Consider the following 18288-nt stretch of genomic DNA (forward strand, 5'->3'; position numbering starts at 1 on the left):
ATTCTATGAAGCAGCTCTGGAAGCAGCTACCCCAGCCAGGACGTCCAAATTCTGTCAGCACTTGTACCTGGCAGAGATGCACCACAGCCAGAAGAACACCAAGTCCTGCAATGGAGCCGAAAGGCTTTGTGATGCACCACAGCCAGAAGAACACCAAGCCCTGCAATGGAGCTGAAAGGCTTTGTGATGCACCACAGCCAGAAAAACACAAAGTCCTGCAATGGAGCCAAAAGGCTTTGTGATGCACCACAGCCAGAAGAACACCAAGTCCTGCAATGGAGCTGAAAGGCTCTGTGATGCACCACAGCCAGAAGAACACCAAGCCCTGCAATGGAGCTGAAAGGCTCTGTGATGCACCACAGCCAGAAGAACACCAAGTCCTGCAATGGAGCTGAAAGGCTTTGTGATGCAGCACAGCCAGAAGAACACCAAGTCCTGCAATGGAGCTGAAAGGCTTTGTGATGCACCACAGCCAGAAGAACACCAAGTCCTGCAATGGAGCTGAAAGGCTTTGTGATGCACCACAGCCAGAAGAACACCAAGTCCTGCAATGGAGCCAAAAGGCTTTGTGATGCACCACAGCCAGAAGAACACCAAGTCCTGCAATGGAGCTGAAAGGCTTTGTGATGCACCACAGCCAGAAGAACACCAAGTCCTGCAATGGAGCTGAAAGGCTTTGTGATGCACCACAGCCAGAAGAACACCAAGTCCTGCAATGGAGCTGAAAGGCTTTGTGATGCACCACAGCCAGAAGAACACCAAGTCCTGCAATGGAGCCAAAAGGCTCTATGATTTTTTCAAAAGAGAAACCACTCCTAGCTCTTATTTCCAAACCCTAAATGCTTCATTCCTTCCCTTGTGCGTGGTGGCATACAAAAGCAAGGGAAACACTTTCAATTCACTACAGGTTGGGTACTACTTCATTTTTCCCACCAATTCCTTCATTCTTCCTGCTAACTGTTTAGGCAGGGCTGAGCACAGGCCTCAAAGAAGATCAGAATGCAGCATACCATTATAATGCACTGATACTCTTGCCAGATCCACTCCTGACTTAAAAGCAAGGTGCTGGGACACAGAGACATTGTGCCACAGCAAAAGCACACTGGCACAGCTGAAACTGAACTCATAACTCTCCCTTCTGCCTTCAAGTATGTTTTCCAGTCAATTCTTTTGCCTTGCAAAGGGCTAGAAAGAGTGGCTTTAAAGCTGTGCAATAGTTGGCAAAAGACTGTATCCTCACCTAAATGAAATGTGCACAGGGTATGATTTTTTCATTAAATGGATGTATGTAAAAACGACTTGGATAGGAAGCATAGTAATAAAGACTCACATACACTCTATTCCAAGTACATAACAAGGTCCAATAATTAGATTGTGGTTTGTGATCTCTCTTTTAAAGAATTTCACAAGTTTTTCAAACAGGTGCATGGGTAAGGATGAAACACAACCAGGCAGCGGTTCCTGCCAAACAAGTGCTGAGATCCGTGGCAAATTCCAGGAGACACTTAAGTCAGTCCAGAGACAAGTGCTCTCATGCACAATACTAACAGCCCACCATCACCACTGAGTGAAATTAGCTCTCCTTCTCACCTCAGAACAACACTATGAGGTGTGCTCAGATATCATTCCCTTATCTTGACAGAAATGTAATCTCTGTCCAAGTGACAGGGAGACCAAACAGTTCTTGCCAGGGAGCTCAACCAAAATCAAGACCACCTGCATTATTAAAGCTAAAATATACAGGCAAACAGAAGAAACTATGGTCACTGTGTGGACACTGGGGCAGGTCTTGCAAGAAACAACATAAAAAGCAGGGTGGAAGCAACTAGCCAAAACCTGAGCCTTAATTCTGCTGATTAGGCCTTAAGTTTCAAATCATGTCAGCAGAATGGACCACCTACTACCTTTGAGCATCCCTTTTCTGGGAGTTTGATCCTGTACAACTACCTGCAGGGAGGCTGTAGCCAGGTGGGGGTTAGTCTCTTCTCCCAGGCAACCAGCAACAGAACAAGGGGACACAGTCTCAAGTTGTGCCAGGGGAAGCATAGGCTGGATGTTAGGAGGAAGTTGTTGGCAGAGAGAGTGATTGGCATTGGAATGGGCTGCCCAGGGAGGTGGTGGAGGCACCATCCCTGGAGGTGTTCAAGAAAAGCCTGGCTGAGGCACTTACTGCCATGGTCTAGTTGACTGGCTAGGGCTGGGGGATAGGTTGGACTGGATGATCTTGGAGGTCTCTTCCAACCTGGTTGATTCTATGATTCTGTACTACTACAGAGCCAAGAGCTTTCCTGTAGGGCTGCAGGACCTGTAGGGCTGCAATCTTAAACGTACAGACTGGGCTTTAGAAAATGCAGTTGTTTCCAGTCAGCCAGAACCTGTATTTGTTGACATGCTCTGTGCCATCTCTTTTGCCACCTGACACTGCTTTCTCTAGAACTCTTCATCTCTCACCTTATATTTTGCTTACCTCACATTTATTTTTTAAACTTTCACTTTATAAAATGCTTTCAAACATCTTCCAGAACAAAATCTGTGGGCTCTCTTAGAGTTTATTTCCACAATGATAATTTCAGTATTAACTGAGTTATGGCTTTAAGCCTAGGGCATGCACTCACAGATGGGCATTAGTTTGGTTCAAAAAAACAACATGAAAAGAAAGACTACTGAAATACTGTAATTGCTCTGATTAGTGGTGTGCTTCACACTGGAAAAAATATTTTGAGTGAATGAGCCTCTTAAAACAACAGAAGTACCTACTCTACTCATCTAAAACATGCTTTCCATATTTTAGTTGAACTGAAAATTAAAACTAGACCTCACATTTTAATTTTCTGACTGCTACACATAATATTCCATCATATCTTTGCAAGCAAAGTTACAACAACCTCCAGGTTTGAGAATGACTTCCATTAGTATTACTGAACTTTGAGGCCACTTGAGAACTAATACAAAAGGCAACAGATTTCATGAATTTCTGGATATGTTAATTGTTATCATCTACTAAACAAAGTTTCTAGCAGCATCATTTTGGAGAGTATCTGCTTGTGCCTCTTTATCTGCTGTTATGTTAGGAAGAAGTTCTTCACAGAGAGAGTGATTTCCCATTGGAATGGGCTGCCCAGGAAGGTGGTGGAGGCACCGTCCCTGGGGGTCTTCAAGAAAAGACTGGATGAGGCACCCATTTGAAACTGTGGTCTGGTTGACTGGCTAGGGCTGGGTGCTAGGTTGGCCTGGATGATCTTGGAGGTCTCTTCCAACCTGGTTGATTCTATGATTCTATGATTTATACTAAAAAGCAGGCATAAAACACCTTCCATAGAAAAGTTATAAAGGGACCACAGGCAATACTGAAAGCTGAAGGATCACTGAGAGGTACACGAGAGCAAGGAAAAATGCAGTCAGGAAATTCCACAAAAGTTCAAGCTTCAGCTGGCTGTGCTCTGTCACTTCACAGGGCAGCTCTCCTTCCCACACACAGGCTTGACAAATACAGCCACACAAGAGCATTCAGGCTCATTACATTGAAAAGGAAAAGCTCAGAATAAAACAATGCAAGCTGCAAGGTGTGAATTAGAGGGGAACTATGGGAGAGCTAAAAATGCTTGTCTAGAGCAAAAGCAAGTTATATGGAAGACTTCCAGGTATTTTAGGGGGAGAGGATAGCTAGGGTATTTCAATGAGTGACAGGTTTAAATTATGAGGCAGAGGATGAAATTTAAAAAGGAAACATTACTGGCTGGAAGCCTTGGAAAAAAACTTCCTGACCTTGAGATATTATTGGTCATGGCACATCATCTGTGGAGAAGGCCAGCAGAGAGCCTGACAGAGGGAACCAATGCTTCCTGGTTTGAGTGGGGACAGCTTTGTCTTCCAGACTCTTTGTGTTTCTGTGCCTAAAATCTTCTTATGGTGCTATCTCACTTTGCAAATATATGCTGATATACACTGGCTGCACATTTGTGAGCAATTAAATATCTGGCTGCATAGGAGAACTACTGAATTCCTTGAACTTAATCACCGAATTTTCTACAGCACTATAAATGTCAGTCAGTAAACAAAATCAATCCAAGTAATTGCTTTAAAATTCCACACTTGACATATGTCTTATAGGTCACTGTATATAAAAGATAAAGTGATCTTCTGAATCTGCAGCCCTCTTTCATTCTAGTCCTTTTTGTAAGAAAGGATTTGTAAATTAAAACCTCAAAATATACACCATACAATGGAAGGTAGTGCAGTGTTATAATCAATGCAGTTCTTTTAAGCAACAGATAACTCAGGTCCAAGCCCTCTATGGATTTCTTGTTAGTCAAAAATATTTTGCCTAATATTTGCACCATATTTTTTGTCAAGCATAACTTGGTAAACAAGATTGTTACAGGGAGATGACAGTGAGACAGCTATTCTTTTCTTCCATATTTATCAAGTAAACTTAACCTAAAGACAGTACTTCATAAAATAACTTCCACCAATATATTAATCATACACATGTATTTCAAAGATCAAGGGGACCAGAGCAAACAGCTAGCTAAGACAGCTCAATTACCTTTGTTTTTTCACCAATAACATTTCTCTCCAGCTCAGCTATTTTTCTGTTTAGATGATCCAGTATTTCCTTCTCTTTCAGCAGCTCTGTTGTTTCAGATTTCTGTTCCCCATCCAAAAGGGCACATTCCATATCCAACTAGGAATACAAAACATTTTTCAGAAGCAGTCCAGATTAAGAAGAAATCCTGATACACATATTTTCTGGGGGAAGGGGAGTGAGTTGGTGGTTATTCACAAGAGAACTTTTTTCTTCAAAAAGGAAAAAAAAGGGGGGAAAAAAGAGAAAAAAACAGGAAAAAATAATTTTAAAAAAAGTTTTATTGTCATAAAATATAAGTTTAAAAGAGATAAATCTGAGAAAAAGTAAGACTGCCACACAAAATACTGAAAAGTAAAGTCCAAACCAACTTTAGTTTGAAGATTCTTTTTTCCAACACTCTTTTCTATCTCTGCTCTGTGCCTCCTCCTGTTATGACACCACACCAACTCTCTGTGCCCAGGCTCTGTAGGAAACCTTCTGGAGCAGCTGTTTCTTTCCTGTTGCTGATAATTGGAGCAAGCTCAACCCAAATTCCTGGCCAGCTTAGTCTGCAACTGTGAGATTCCAGAAGTCAAGAGGGTGCCAACAGATCCTTGCCACTGTAAAGCCAAGGAGGTTTGAAAGGAAGTTGTCTCACTTCCTTTCTCTTTAAACAGTCAACAGGAGATACCACCATAAAACTCCCAAGTGACATAAGGTATTTAGATCACTTGAATGACCATTAAACAAGCAAGATTGTTCTAATTCCACTTAGGAGTATAATGGTTACAGCTGAGAAAGGCTAACCACACTCAGTCTTCCAATCAAGGAAAAATAACTTTCAAAGTAGAAGACTGCCAGGTCCTTGATTCTGTGTTTAAACCTAGTGAAAAAGAAACAGAATAGGAAGGGTACCTTCATCCATGAGCTCCCTATGTACTTGCTGAACCCGTAAGTGGACATGTTTAACAAGCATGACATTTAAAACCAAGACATATTTCATACCTCTCTGGAGGATTCATCCATCTGATCATTCAAATCTTTGATCTTCTGCTCAAGTTCTTCCAAGTTGTTTAGTATTGCTATGCGTTCCTCTTCCAGTCGACCAAGTTCCCGCCCTCTTTGCTCATCACTCGAACATTCTGGTATCTGCAGTTGCATGTTACAAGAAGTCCATCAGAAAAAGAGTCAAGTGCTGCCTTTTCTGCCCCTTTTCATACTATGTTCATTTTAGACATGATGGTTTTGAATCTTCCTATCTGCTATTTCTGTATTTAGAAGGTACACAAGAGAAACGAACATGATACTTCCAGGCACTGGAAGTAAAATACTACACTTAACAATAAATACTATTAATTCTACAGGATTTTATTACATTAAATGAAAACCTTTGAGGCTTCTTTGTATGATGTGCTATTCAGGTTGCAAAAATCCAATTTTTTGCCTTATAAAAATAACACAGAGACCTGAAGATACTCTTAATGTAAGTTTCAGCTGCTCATACAACACAAGCTAGGAGGTAGATTAGAACATTTCCACAGCCAGCTGGTAAGATGGGCAAGTTCTACAAAATAAGGACAAAAGTTGGTTCTGTCTCCCCACTTAGCTCTGAGGAAGTAATACCCTTAATGCTACTCTTTTCATTGCCATTTACTTATTGGATAACAGTGCCAAGAATCAAACATTATTAAGAAAATATCTGTAATCTTGCATCAGCAAAGATCAAAGAGCATTAAGTTTCAAATGTATTCTTCATGTTATCTGACCCCGGGGGCTTGCAATCCAATTACTCTGGTAAGGCTGCTCACTCATTGTCCCCAGCCAGAAGGACAAGCAGGCAGCATGTGCATCTTCCTGTTAACCCCTGGACCACACAGCCTCACTCAGCAGAGGGTCAGCTTAGCTAGTGAGAGCAGGTGTTCTACTCCACACAGGTCTGATCTTGAGACTTTGAAACAATGAACTGTGCTTCATTGACACAGCTGCTTGTTACTGCTTTTCTCAAGGTTTAGCAGAACAACCTGTACAATGAATGAAGGAACAGCATCCCTTGATTAGCAGTAGTAATCCCAGCAGGAAAGCCTCTTTTTATCAGATGTCCTGCTGGAATAATGCTTAAACCACATCTTGGATTTCAATTTCCTAATAAGGATTTAAAGTAGGATCTCTGAATTGCACAAAGAAAGCAACAAATGGGAAAGAAATACAAGACCACAGCAACTTTTAAGGGAAACGTCTTACTACCTTTTTCAACACAGAAAGACCAAGTAAAGCTGTAACAGCACATTTGGCCCTATGTAATTTCACACCAAAAGACTCTGCAGATTTCCAGAGAGATACAATCATAGAATCAACCAGGTTGGAAGAGACCTCCAATATCATCCAGTCCAACCTAACACCCAGCCCTAGCCAGTCAACTAGACCATGGCACTAAGTACCTTGTCCAGTCTTTTCTTAAACACCTGCAGGAATGGTGACTCCACCACCTCTCTGGGCAGCCCATTCCATTCCAATTCATAAGACAGAATGTTTTCCTACCAAATCACTTCTTCTACATATACACATACATTCCTAGTGATTATAAAAATAAGTTTAGGAGAGGTTAAATAGAATTCATTTTAGGTATATAACCACGCTGACACTCGTACAATGTGCAAATAACAGTAAAAAGGAGAGACACAAACGGATGTCAAAGGTATGAATTTTTTATAGAGAAATCTGCTTTTATGGCTTTTCTTGGTCTTATTATGTTCCTGATTCTAACTCTTGAGTATAGTTATTTACCAGGCTGCCTGTTAGCAGGATTTGCAGCACTGCTGCTCTACCACACCAGAGCCTAGGCACTGACCCAAGAGGATAAAAGGCTCCTGCACCAGACTGGAGGAGGCTGCTGCTGCCTTAGCTGAAGGAAGTTTTCAGGAAGGCTGTTGCTCATTTTTGAAAGGAGTTTCCCTTCAATAATGATACTAGCAGTGTGAAGCACAGAGGAAAGAAGCTGCAGCTTAGAGCTGGGTTAGAGGTAGAAGGCTGGCTGCCGCTGCATGCCCCAGGAGGCGCAACAGCTGATCTGACAAGTGGCTCTTGTCCAGCTCTGAGAGCTGAGACAGGGCAGTATCTCTGGATCAGGCAACTCCTTCTCAGCTGCTGTGTGACTGTTTTGGTTTGCCTATGGGAAAAGCTCCTCTTATGGAAGACAGGAGTCTCAGGTTGGAACAAGACAGCAGAGCATCCCTTCCCTTGTATGCCCCAGTATCGTGCTAAACCAAGTTCCTAAAATCTTCCTTCTTTAAGGAGCTATAGTTCAAGCAAATCCTTCTCCCTCAGAAAATCTTAACATTCCCAAACTGTACAACCATCTGAAAAAAAAACACCTTCCAGTATCACTAGCTTCCAGAGAAAATTAATTTGTTACTCACTTGCTGCTAAGCTGCGATCTGAGATTAATTCTCACCCCCAAACCACACTAACTGTGGACCCTGCTGGAACAGCCAGCTTCACGCAGTCAGTCCCGGATCGCAGTTGTTCCTCCTACCTTTGGAGTGATGCTCAGGTAGGAGGACTCGTGGGCATCCTTCAGGAAGCCAGGCACAGCAAAGGGCGGAGGCCTGGCGCTCTCATCAAAGCGGTCCTCCACCCTTGGCCCTCGCGAGGAGAAGACGGTGGCAGTGCCACGGCTGTGGCTGCTCAGCTCGGAGAAATCCGAGTCGCTGGCTGATGACTTCAGGTGGCCTCTGAACCTCGGCTCCAAATTCATTTGGGAGTCTTCAAACACTGAATCCTCATCAGAGAGCTGAAGTTTTTCGAGTTCTTTGTTAATTTTCTGAACATCAGCAACAGTTGTAGCTGCAGAGGGGTCACTGTCAGGTTTGGAGTATTCTGCACACAGATTGAGGATTGTCTCCAGCCGCTGCCACTCCTGGTTTAAAAAGAGATAACAGTCATAAGTGTCTCATGTGAGCTAAAGATGAAGTTTAATCAAGTTTTCTTTTTCTTGGTTTTTTTTTTTGGAGTGTATCACTGAAGTCCTCCAGTTCCAGCATTCAGAGATAATGAACAGATACACATAAATAAACTACACTGCAAAATCAAGACTCAAAGTTAATGCTGAAGAACTTAAATCATTAAAAGTGCATTTCACAGATATAAACAGCTACCTAAATAAGACATCCTTTCATTTATCTTTCAGATGTAGAACATTTCAGTTCTGTTTATTCAGGCTGTTGTCAGCAATCCATTTCTAGGTACACAAGTCCAGTGAGTTCACTTTGCAATTCACTACTTGTCACACTTAGGCTATATTCCTACTAAGCTGCAAAACATCACACACATTTTTCCATCAACTCACTCATTCCTGACTTTCTTGGATTCTCTGTTTTCTTGGCTTTGATTCTCTGGTTTAGGAGAGAATCAGTCCATATTTTGAGACTGTTTTGGGAGCATAAACAGAAAAAACAAAGCACCACATCTAAAACAAGAGAAGCACAGAAGCAGAGAAAAATCCTTCTTTACAAACAAATCAGTTTTAGAGTTGGCTCAATTTCATACTAACATTTCAAGGTGAAGAATCTGCCAATTTGACCTGACATGATTCGAGCTTCTATGAACATCTAATTTCCAAAGGATTTCTAGATCTCTGTAACCATTTGTAAAAAGAAGCAGAAAGTTATATTTATTTTATTGTCTGCACAAAATGTTGACATTATTTGACTTTTTCATTTTAAAAAGAGAACACTTTTCACATAATTCCATGCATCTTTTGCTAAGTAGAAAAACAGTGTCAATATGAAATAGCTTACCATAAGCCTACTGAAAACTCTGCTGGAAAAGAAAGACGACTGTGAGAGTTCCATGTTTGGCATTAATACCTGCACTAGCAATCTCATTTCTGAATTCTGGGACACCCTTCTTGGATTTAGTAGTATTTAAAAAGAAAGCAAAAAAAAACCACCCAGCAACCACTACAGAGATATTCACTTTCCAAGCTCTGTGTGCCATTATATTTGCAAAGAGGATTGGCAAAACAGCTACTTCTGCAGCTCTAACATTCCCATATATCCAGCAGTAAGTGAAAACAAAGGCAAGGCAGTCAGACAATGTATTGCCTGCCCTTTCCATGCAGTAAGTCACTGGAGTTTTATCAAAATTCAGCGTTGGTTTTCAAGCCCTCAGCTTTTTATGCAGATACCAATAGACTACCCAGCTCTAGGCACTACACGTCCACATCACCCGCGGTTAACAGCTGTATTTCTGAGCTGGACAGAACCCATCCGAACCCATCTATCTCCAAGCACCACCCAACCCAGATGGCATCACGACACAGAAATTTTGCCTTTAGGTTACTTATCCCAGGTTCCCACTGCAGCTTTGCTCTGAAGCCTCCTGCCACAGTACTGGCAGAGATGAGCTACTGAGACACAGGGCCTGGGGCAGCTGCAGAGCAGCAATCACAAGGTTCTATTTCTCATGAAGCAGGTACATCAGATTCTGCAAACATTCTTTGACCCCCACGATCAACATAATCATAACTCCCCAAAGCCTCATTCCTTCCACTGCCAAACCCTAGGCCTCTTCCCTTACCCCTCCAGCGCCGCTGTTCTCCCCCTTGCTAAGCCTTGTGGCCATGCAACCCAGATCCGAGCAGTGACTCTGCTGTGATGGCTCCGCTCAGCCCTTTCCACCCGTAATGGTTACAGATGGGAAACATGGCATCAGGACATGCAGTCTCATCCTTCCCTGAAACAACAGGGCAGATCAGGTTACTCCAGGCCAAGTCTCCATCCCTTCAATAATAATAGTAGGAAATGACACGTTTCAAAGCACAGCTGCTGCTTGTCCCTAGGCAGGTAAGGGGCTTTTACTGCAAACCTACCCTTGGCCAAACAGTCAGAAAAGAGGAGAAGAAAAGAAAGATTCTGGATTGTTTTCCCCAAGTTTTAGATACTCAGGAAAGCTTAAAAAAAAATTGCAGGGAAACCTCTGCCAGCCTCCAAAACATTCCTGATGAGCTTTCAGACACATTACAGAAATACTGATATCTCTCACTTCTATTTTGACCTGCTTGAGGCTTACGGACAGGAAGCTCTGTGGTTATTTTATACTCTGTGTTCCCATCATTTCGTTTCAGCCAACTCATCCCAGCTCCAGCACACCTGCATTTAACTGTTTCTAGTGTGTACCTCTGAGTCAAAGCCGCATTTAACTGTTTCCAGTGTGTATCTCTGAGTCAAAGCTAGAAAATCGCCCAATAAAAGTGCAAATCCACTCAATGATTTTAGAAGAAACACCACAGGTGCTACTTGTGATGCTGAACACAGCAGAGGGGGGGAAAAAAAGAAAGAGTATGTCAAAAGAACAAAACTGATTTAAAATTCACTCTAGCTGGGAAGAGGTTTTGAATCGAACCCTGTAAGCCTTTCAGTGTATTTCTCTGTGCTGGAACATTGTAATCAGAGAAGTTAGATCACTGGTTGCTAAAAAAAGAAAGATCAAGTCTACATCATTCATTGGTCTGCTAAAAAGAGATAAAAAGTCAAAGTGTAGATAATTTGTCCCTCTCTGCCTCAGAGCACTTCCTTCACTTCTCCTTTGCCCTGCTCTACTATCTTCCAGTAACAGATAACACATAAGCCTTGCTGGTTGTTTTGTTTTCTGCCTGGGAGAGAGACAGAGGGTGGCATTGAGCCTCTTCTGGGCTTCTTTTGTTTGTCTGGGAAGGAATTTGGATTTCTGTATTGTTTCTGATTTGCATATAATTGCAAAGACTTGTAAATGTATTGTGTATATATGCTTGTACATTTAGCTTTGCTGTAAATACAGCTTCATCTTACTTCCAAGCTGTCTGAGCTGGTGAACTTCAGTTGGGTGGTGGTGGGGAAGTTCCTTAATCCATTACATTCCCCATAAAATGTCCTTTCTAACAGACTGAAACATCTCCATGTTTTCTGTGGATTTCTTACCTGCTACAAAAAAGAGGTGCACAGGTCTTGTGCACTTCGTGCTTGAGCAGTTTCACTGCTCCTGTCTTTGACAAAGCTACACATCACCTATGGATGGCTGCAGCTGCTGAAGGAGAAGGGTGGGATAAGGGAAGAACAACTCTCCTCTGTTATTAGCAGTGACATGAAGTGATATCCCTGGCACACTGCAATGAAAAATACTTCAAAATAGCACAGAGAAAAACCTTCTACTTTTTTTACATAGCAATCATTTCAGTGATGCCTGGGTTTTTTCAATTGCTATATGTCACTTAAATGAATGTTACAAACCTGTAAAGGTAATGCTATCTCTAGATAATCACAGCAGAAGCTGGTGAAGCAGCCGTGGTAAGCAGGAAGCTTTCTAGATAAGTGCCATTAGCAAGGGGATAAGCTGATTTCATTACAAATACATGAGCAGCCTACCCTTTGTGACCAGTGCTAACGAGACTTAGGGTCCCTGCAGCCAGTCCCACTGCCTGCTGAAAAGACATTCTTCTTCTCAGCTACCAAGGAACAGCATGTGTCCATTGCTGCTCTTCAAAAACCACAGAAGCAGGCAAACAACCAGCTTCACAGCAAAACCCTGCAGCAGCAGCTGCTTGAAAAGGATGGTGGGAAGGGGGGGGGGAAGGAAGAGGTAAAGAGACCAGGTGAGAGAGGGGCAGAAACTCTCCAAAATTACTTTCTTACAAATACATCCAGTACCTTGCAGACAAGAGCTAGGAGAAGGTTTTCTCTTTCCCTCCTGCATTTCTAAGGAGCTGGTGAATTTTTATCAGTCAGGTACTGAGCAGCTAGGCTTTAGCCAGATCTGAGAACAGCTCAGTGATTCCTCCCTTCGCCCCAGCCTACACCAGCTTCTCACTCCAGCCCAATTTACCTTCTCATTTTTGGTCTTTGTTTTACTATAGTTATTCACTTGGCTACGAGACAGTATGGAACTCTGAAAACACACTCACGTTCTGTGTCTGCCAGGGACAATGCGCAGGCAGCTCTCTGGAGCAGAGGCACCCGCATGGAGAAACTCTGCAGCGAGATGGATGCAGGGGCCAGGCTGGCACACCTCCTTCTTACCTTCTGAGTACAGGCACAGATGAAAGAGACTGGTAAAAGCAGAAGAAATGAGCAGTGTGGAGCAGAGCCAGCCTCTAGAGAGAAGCTGAGGAGACAGCTTTCTGCAGAATTACCTCCTACATCTGCAGGCACGTGGCCAGCTCATGAGGAAATGCAGTTGACTTCCAAAATAAGAACGTTATTCAGATTAGTGCCCTTTGCCCCTGCAGTGCCCACACAGGTGCTCCTTTGCAAATCACACTGAGGACAGGAGCCTGAAGCCTACGGCTGCAGTGCAGCGCTTAGGTTCTGTAAATAAGAACAGGTCTCCTAAAATGTGTTTATTTTCCTGGCCCATTCTGTTGATTTGTGTAAAGCACACAGCTGCAAAAGCTAAGCATGTGTAATGCACACTTTGCATTATTGAAGGTGCCAGAGAAATGTTTTGGGACACAATTAAAATGGAACATTGCTTAAAGTTTCCTGAGTTGTCAGTATTACTTCTATTCGATGGGGTTTTTCTTACCCTGTTATACAGCACTTGCTCATTTAGCAAACCAAATTGAGGCTGAGCAGCTGTCCTGTGACACTGTGCTGTCAGATCCTAGCAATGGGAAAAATTATCTTGATCTAGCCTTTGCCTACTTGGATAGACTTCCTGTAAGGGTTACCTCTTACTTTCACATACATCTCATAGAATCAACCAGGTTGGAACAGACCTCCAAGATCATCCAGGCCAACCTAGCACCCAGCCCTAGCCAGTCAACTAGACCACGGCACTAAGTGCCTCAGCCAGGCTCTTCTTGAACACCTCCAGGGATGGTGCCTCCACCACCTCCCTGGGCAGCCCATTCCAATGCCAATCACTCACTCTCTGGCAACAACTTCCTCCTAACATCCAGCCTATACCTACCCTGGCACAACTTGAGACTGTGTCCCCTTGTTCTATTGCTGGTTGCCTGGGAGGAGACCAACCCCCACCTAGCTACAGCCTCCCTTCAGGTAGTTGTAGACAGCAATGAGGTCTCCGCTACTTTGTGTTTAAAGGCTCTATAAAATGACACAGCAGCAGCATAACTTTATGAACATATATATGAGGTTTGCCCAAGCTGTATAGGAGATTTACATAAATTCTGTTAACCACAATTTTACAGCAGCATCACCTTGAAAATTTCCAAAATACTTTAGTCTCATTCCTGCATGAGCTCCTTTTACTCAGTTGCAATGCAGCAATGCAAACCAGGGTTGGGGATAGCACTATATTATTTCATACTTGCTGAATAATCTTAATGAAATTCAATGTGTTTTTGTCTTTCTGATTGCATAGAAGTGGACTATGGCATAAGCTTCTTGAATTTTATTCCTGCTTGTTTGGGCTTTGATAATCCGTAAAGTGAAACCTCTCCCAGCACAACTCCTGCATGGAGTTAAACCCTTCGCTGCCAAGGGTATGTTTACAGAGCTGCTCAGGCGGACGGCCCAAGGAAGGCATCATGCAGTGCTGCACGTCTCATTTTTAGGTAGCTAGCGCCACCCAGAGGAAATGCGTTGTACTGCCTTAAAGCCCGCAGCAGCAAAAAACCAAGTTCGGTGCTATTCAAATCATAGAATCGACCAGGTTGGAAGAGACCTCCAAAATCATCCAGTCCAACCTAGCACCCAGCCCTAGCCAGTCAACTAGACCATGGCACTAAGTGCCTCATCCAGGCTTTTCTTGAACACCTCCAGGGATGGTGACTCCACCACCTCCCTGGGCAGCCCATTCCAATGCCAATCACTCTCTTTGTCAAGAACTTCCTCCTAACATCCAGTCTATACCTACCCCGGCACAACTTGAGACTGTGTCCCCTTGTTCTATTGCTGGCTGCCTGGGAGAAGAGACCAACCCCCACCTGTCTCCAACCTCCCTTCAGGTAGTTGTAGACAGCAATGAGGTCACCCCTGAGCCTCCTCTTCTCCAGGCTAAACAACCCCAGCTCCCTCAGCCTCTCCTCATAGGGTTTGTGTCCCAGGCCTTTCACCAGCTTGATGGCCTTAGTATCTATCTGACTATGCTGTCTATCTGTCTGTGCTGTTCCAACCCCCACCCCCTGCATGGCCTGAAGGGAAAGACTGCTTCTCAGTTCCAGCAAACATCACAGTTGGGCTTTTACCTCAGGCAGGAAACAAAGAGTGAGATTTCTCTTTAGAAACATAATTTTAAACATTCAGCATCTAACTGAATCTCACTGAATATTCTTAGATGACAGTGATCTTTTTCCCTTGTTTAAGGGGCTTAACTTCAGCAATGGCTAAGTCTGATTCCTGCTCCTGCAAAGCTTGTACAAACATTCCCTACGCCAAGAAGCTGTGTCCGGTCAGCTGGGCTGGAGAGGAAGCAGAGCAGATTGTGACCAGCAGAACAGAAGCAGTCTTCACCTAGCTAGGGTAAACCCAGCCATAAAAAGGCAAGTCAAAAGAGAAGGAGAAACACTAAAGCCTACAGGAGTGCACGCAAGTCTTTTCCATTGGATGCATGGGAACAAATTAAAGCTCAGACAATTAAATCATTCAGAAGAAAAAAAACATCATCCTAAACCTCTTACAATGTTTATTTTAATTATTTGGACCTTATTTTTTTTTGTCCTGTGGAGTTTTTGTTAGTTTGTGAGATGCTTTTTGGTTTTAATTCTCTGATTATTTCTTTGGGCAACGCTAGCAGATTGTTTGGTTTCATATGCAGGCAACAGCAGCAGCTCAAACTGCAGAGAGCCTGTATCACTTGGAAAGCAAACTAAGCACAAGTAAAACTCATGGAATCATCTATATGGTTAAAAAAAGAAAGTAAATAGAAGAGGCCAAGGGCAGATACCAAGCCAGCTTACAATGTCTACATATATATTTACTGTTAAAAGAATATCCTTAAGTGAGCAGCAGCTACCAAACACAACACTCCAAACCCACCCTGTGCCAGCAGGATAGCTACAGGAGAAGTGCTGGTGCTAACAAACACACTCTCCACTTCCTATCAGGACAAGAGAGCAGCCTAATCCTCTGAAGAGGAGGATTAAATTTCTGATTAAGTTCTCCAAGTAGTGCTGCAGTCTTCTTCTGGCTGCCTTGCTTCAAACACACAGCATGGATGAACTTGACCCTTGTGCATAAGGCACTTTCCTACATGTAAAATCCATCTCTCAGATTTGATACTCAGCAAATACAACCTGGCTCATCCAATGACCCTACCATGACTCCCATGTGAACAATAAAATCAGTGCAGTAAGAATGCACCTTAAGAGGACCAGGGACTGCTGTAGCTATTGATAAAACATTTTAAAGAAATACTAAACATCCTTTCAGAGACGGTTTCAATAAGCAGCTGTTTCAACCATCTCTGTGTGTTCTGAAGCCTTTTTTGTTTCCTACTCAAAGGCTGCTTCAGTAACGCATAAATTACATTTTACTACCAAGTTTAATCTGCACTGCTGGATCCCTGCAGGGCAATTTGTGGGTTTTATGTACAACAGACATTTTAACCAAGCCCACAGGATGACTGAACACAATTTACATGGGTTCCAACATTTATTTCAGCTGGCTGAATGGTACTGTCTGAGCTCTTAGAGCAGCAAGCTATTTCAGCATTAGCTTCAAGGACTGAGATAATAAACCAAACACCTGAAGAAGTGTGCTGGTTTGAAGCTAGTTAGAATGTTTTGGTGAGAACTAGATTACAGGCTGTGAAAGGGAAACAATGGTGATGTCTACTTCACTCATAGGCTTGCTGAGAGGTATAAGAGCAAGAATCCAAACATAGATAGGGTAGTCCCTCTCTGTCCAGGCCGTGGGCTGCATTTTTCTCTCTCTAACCTAACTTGATTAATCCATCTGCTTCCTAACCCCCCTGGCCAACCCTCCATTCTTCCTTGGGCACAAGGCAATGTCTGAGACAAGGTAGAGAGGGGTGGGAGAAGATGGAAGGGAGGTTGAGAGCCCCTCCTGGGGACTCAGGCTTCTGGGAGGGCTGCTGTGCTTCTGTATTACCTTTTACCTTGTCTATTTCTCTCTATCACTGTATACACTGTAAATATCTGCCTGTGTATTGTGCTAAGCTGTAAATATTAAAGCTTCACTCAATTTCCAGAGCCGGCTGAGTCTAGTCTGAGTGAAACCACCACAAGAAGACAACACCTGAACTGAAAACCATGGCAGCTTATGCTTTGTTGTAGCCTCCTGATGGCTAGGTCTGGGATGGACATTTTGTAAGCCCTAACTGCCATGAAAAACTGAAGAGGAAAAGTTACCAGCCGTTCCATCTCTTGCTCCCGGAGCCGCTCCTCCCTCTGTCTCCTGTGATAGTCCATGAGGTCTTCTCTGCCTGAAATGGAGCTAATGCTGCTCTTCCGCTCCCGCATGGATGTCTGCAGGGAGTTTGGGGTCTGCCTGTAACTTTCCACATCCAGGTCATCAAGTTCCACAGAACTGGTGGAAAGGTTTCTTCGGACAGAGAATGACCTGTCAAAATCCCCTGGGGAGAAAGAGCTACTGGGACTTGTTCCTGAGAGTCCAGATCTATCAAAATCATCGGAGAGATACGGGGGAGAAGGTGCTAAAAGCATTTTTTTAGCTACCCGAGGGCTTGCAGGAACACTAAGGGTGGAGCTAACATAGGGATTATTCCCAGAGACAGAGTTTGTGTGTGGTGGTGGAACCCCTGAGCTGCAAGAAGAAAAATTCAGGTAATTATCAGCATCTAAAGCATTCTGAGGTAGATCTTTTTCTCCAAGTTTTTTTCTTTTAGTGTTACCCAGAGAGCTTCTGGGGGGCAAACTTAATGGCACCAGCTGGCTTTCTGTTGGTCTGTAAAGTCTGGGTAGGGAGCGACTGTACATTCCCATATGGCTTAGAGATCCACCAGAGTATTTCCTAGGCCGGGAACTCAGAGTCTCCATCATCACATCCTTGTGTTTAGCTGGCTTTATGTGAGGAGCCAGGCTGTCTTCCACATTCATCCTCCTGCCTTGCTTTGGGCTGGAAGGCATGCTGGCCGCCCCTGAATTGCTAGCAGGTGAAAGCATCAGCTCATTCCCTGAGCTCCCATTCCACATGGTCAGCAGAGAGCCTGAGATTTTCTTTGTCTCCAGCATTCCTGGGAAGTAGACATTGTCATAGGACTTGTTTTTCTGACTGTACTTTGAGTAGTGGAACTTATCCATGTGTCCAAGGGATTTTTCATTTTCTCTGCTGGCATGAATATCAAAGTCTGTCCTTCCTAAATTGTACCCGCTGAGGGATGGAGATGTGCCTGACAGAGAACCCAAATGCTTCACAGAGATGCTTTTGTCTGGAAGATAAGGGCTTTCACAGGGAAACTGCTTACTTCCTTGGATTTTGCTAATAGAATGTATGCTTTTAACACTGGAGGAGGAATTGGGCTTAACTGGTATCGGTGGTGAAAGGGTTAAATATGAGCCAGCGTAGTCCCCATTTGTTTTAAATTTGAGACTTGATGAATATTTCTTCGTGCTGAGGTTTTCCATAATATCCTGGAGACCGTTTTCAAGGGAATTTGCCACAGAACCTTTTCCCAGACCAGCATTTTGTAATTCCATCTGGTTTTGTGTGTGGCTGTACTCTGCCATAATCTTGCTGGAATCTGTAAGGAAGAGAAAACGAGGAAAAGAAAGCTTTTTAGCAAGTAGCCTCTTGTATGTGCAT

The 18288-nt window shown here is 43.3% G+C and overlaps 1 protein-coding gene across 9 annotated transcripts in view; it reads right to left on the reverse strand.

Annotated features, from left to right (window-relative positions):
* The window catches only part of PHLDB2 (pleckstrin homology like domain family B member 2), a 78455-nt gene that overhangs the window by 46135 nt on the left and 14032 nt on the right, over positions 1-18288 (reverse strand). For all 9 annotated transcript variants that reach the window (XM_064143111.1, XM_064143115.1, XM_064143114.1 and 6 more), the window contains exons 3-6: positions 16875-18226; positions 8100-8483; positions 5573-5716; positions 4547-4684 (exon numbers count right to left, since the gene is read on the reverse strand). In XM_064143111.1, coding sequence (XP_063999181.1) covers positions 4547-4684; positions 5573-5716; positions 8100-8483; positions 16875-18226 — 2018 coding nt within the window. The remainder of the gene's footprint in view (positions 1-4546; positions 4685-5572; positions 5717-8099; positions 8484-16874; positions 18227-18288) is intronic.

This window comes from Pogoniulus pusillus, chromosome 5 (assembly GCF_015220805.1).
Source record: "Pogoniulus pusillus isolate bPogPus1 chromosome 5, bPogPus1.pri, whole genome shotgun sequence".
NCBI classification, from domain to species: Eukaryota; Metazoa; Chordata; class Aves; order Piciformes; family Lybiidae; genus Pogoniulus; species Pogoniulus pusillus.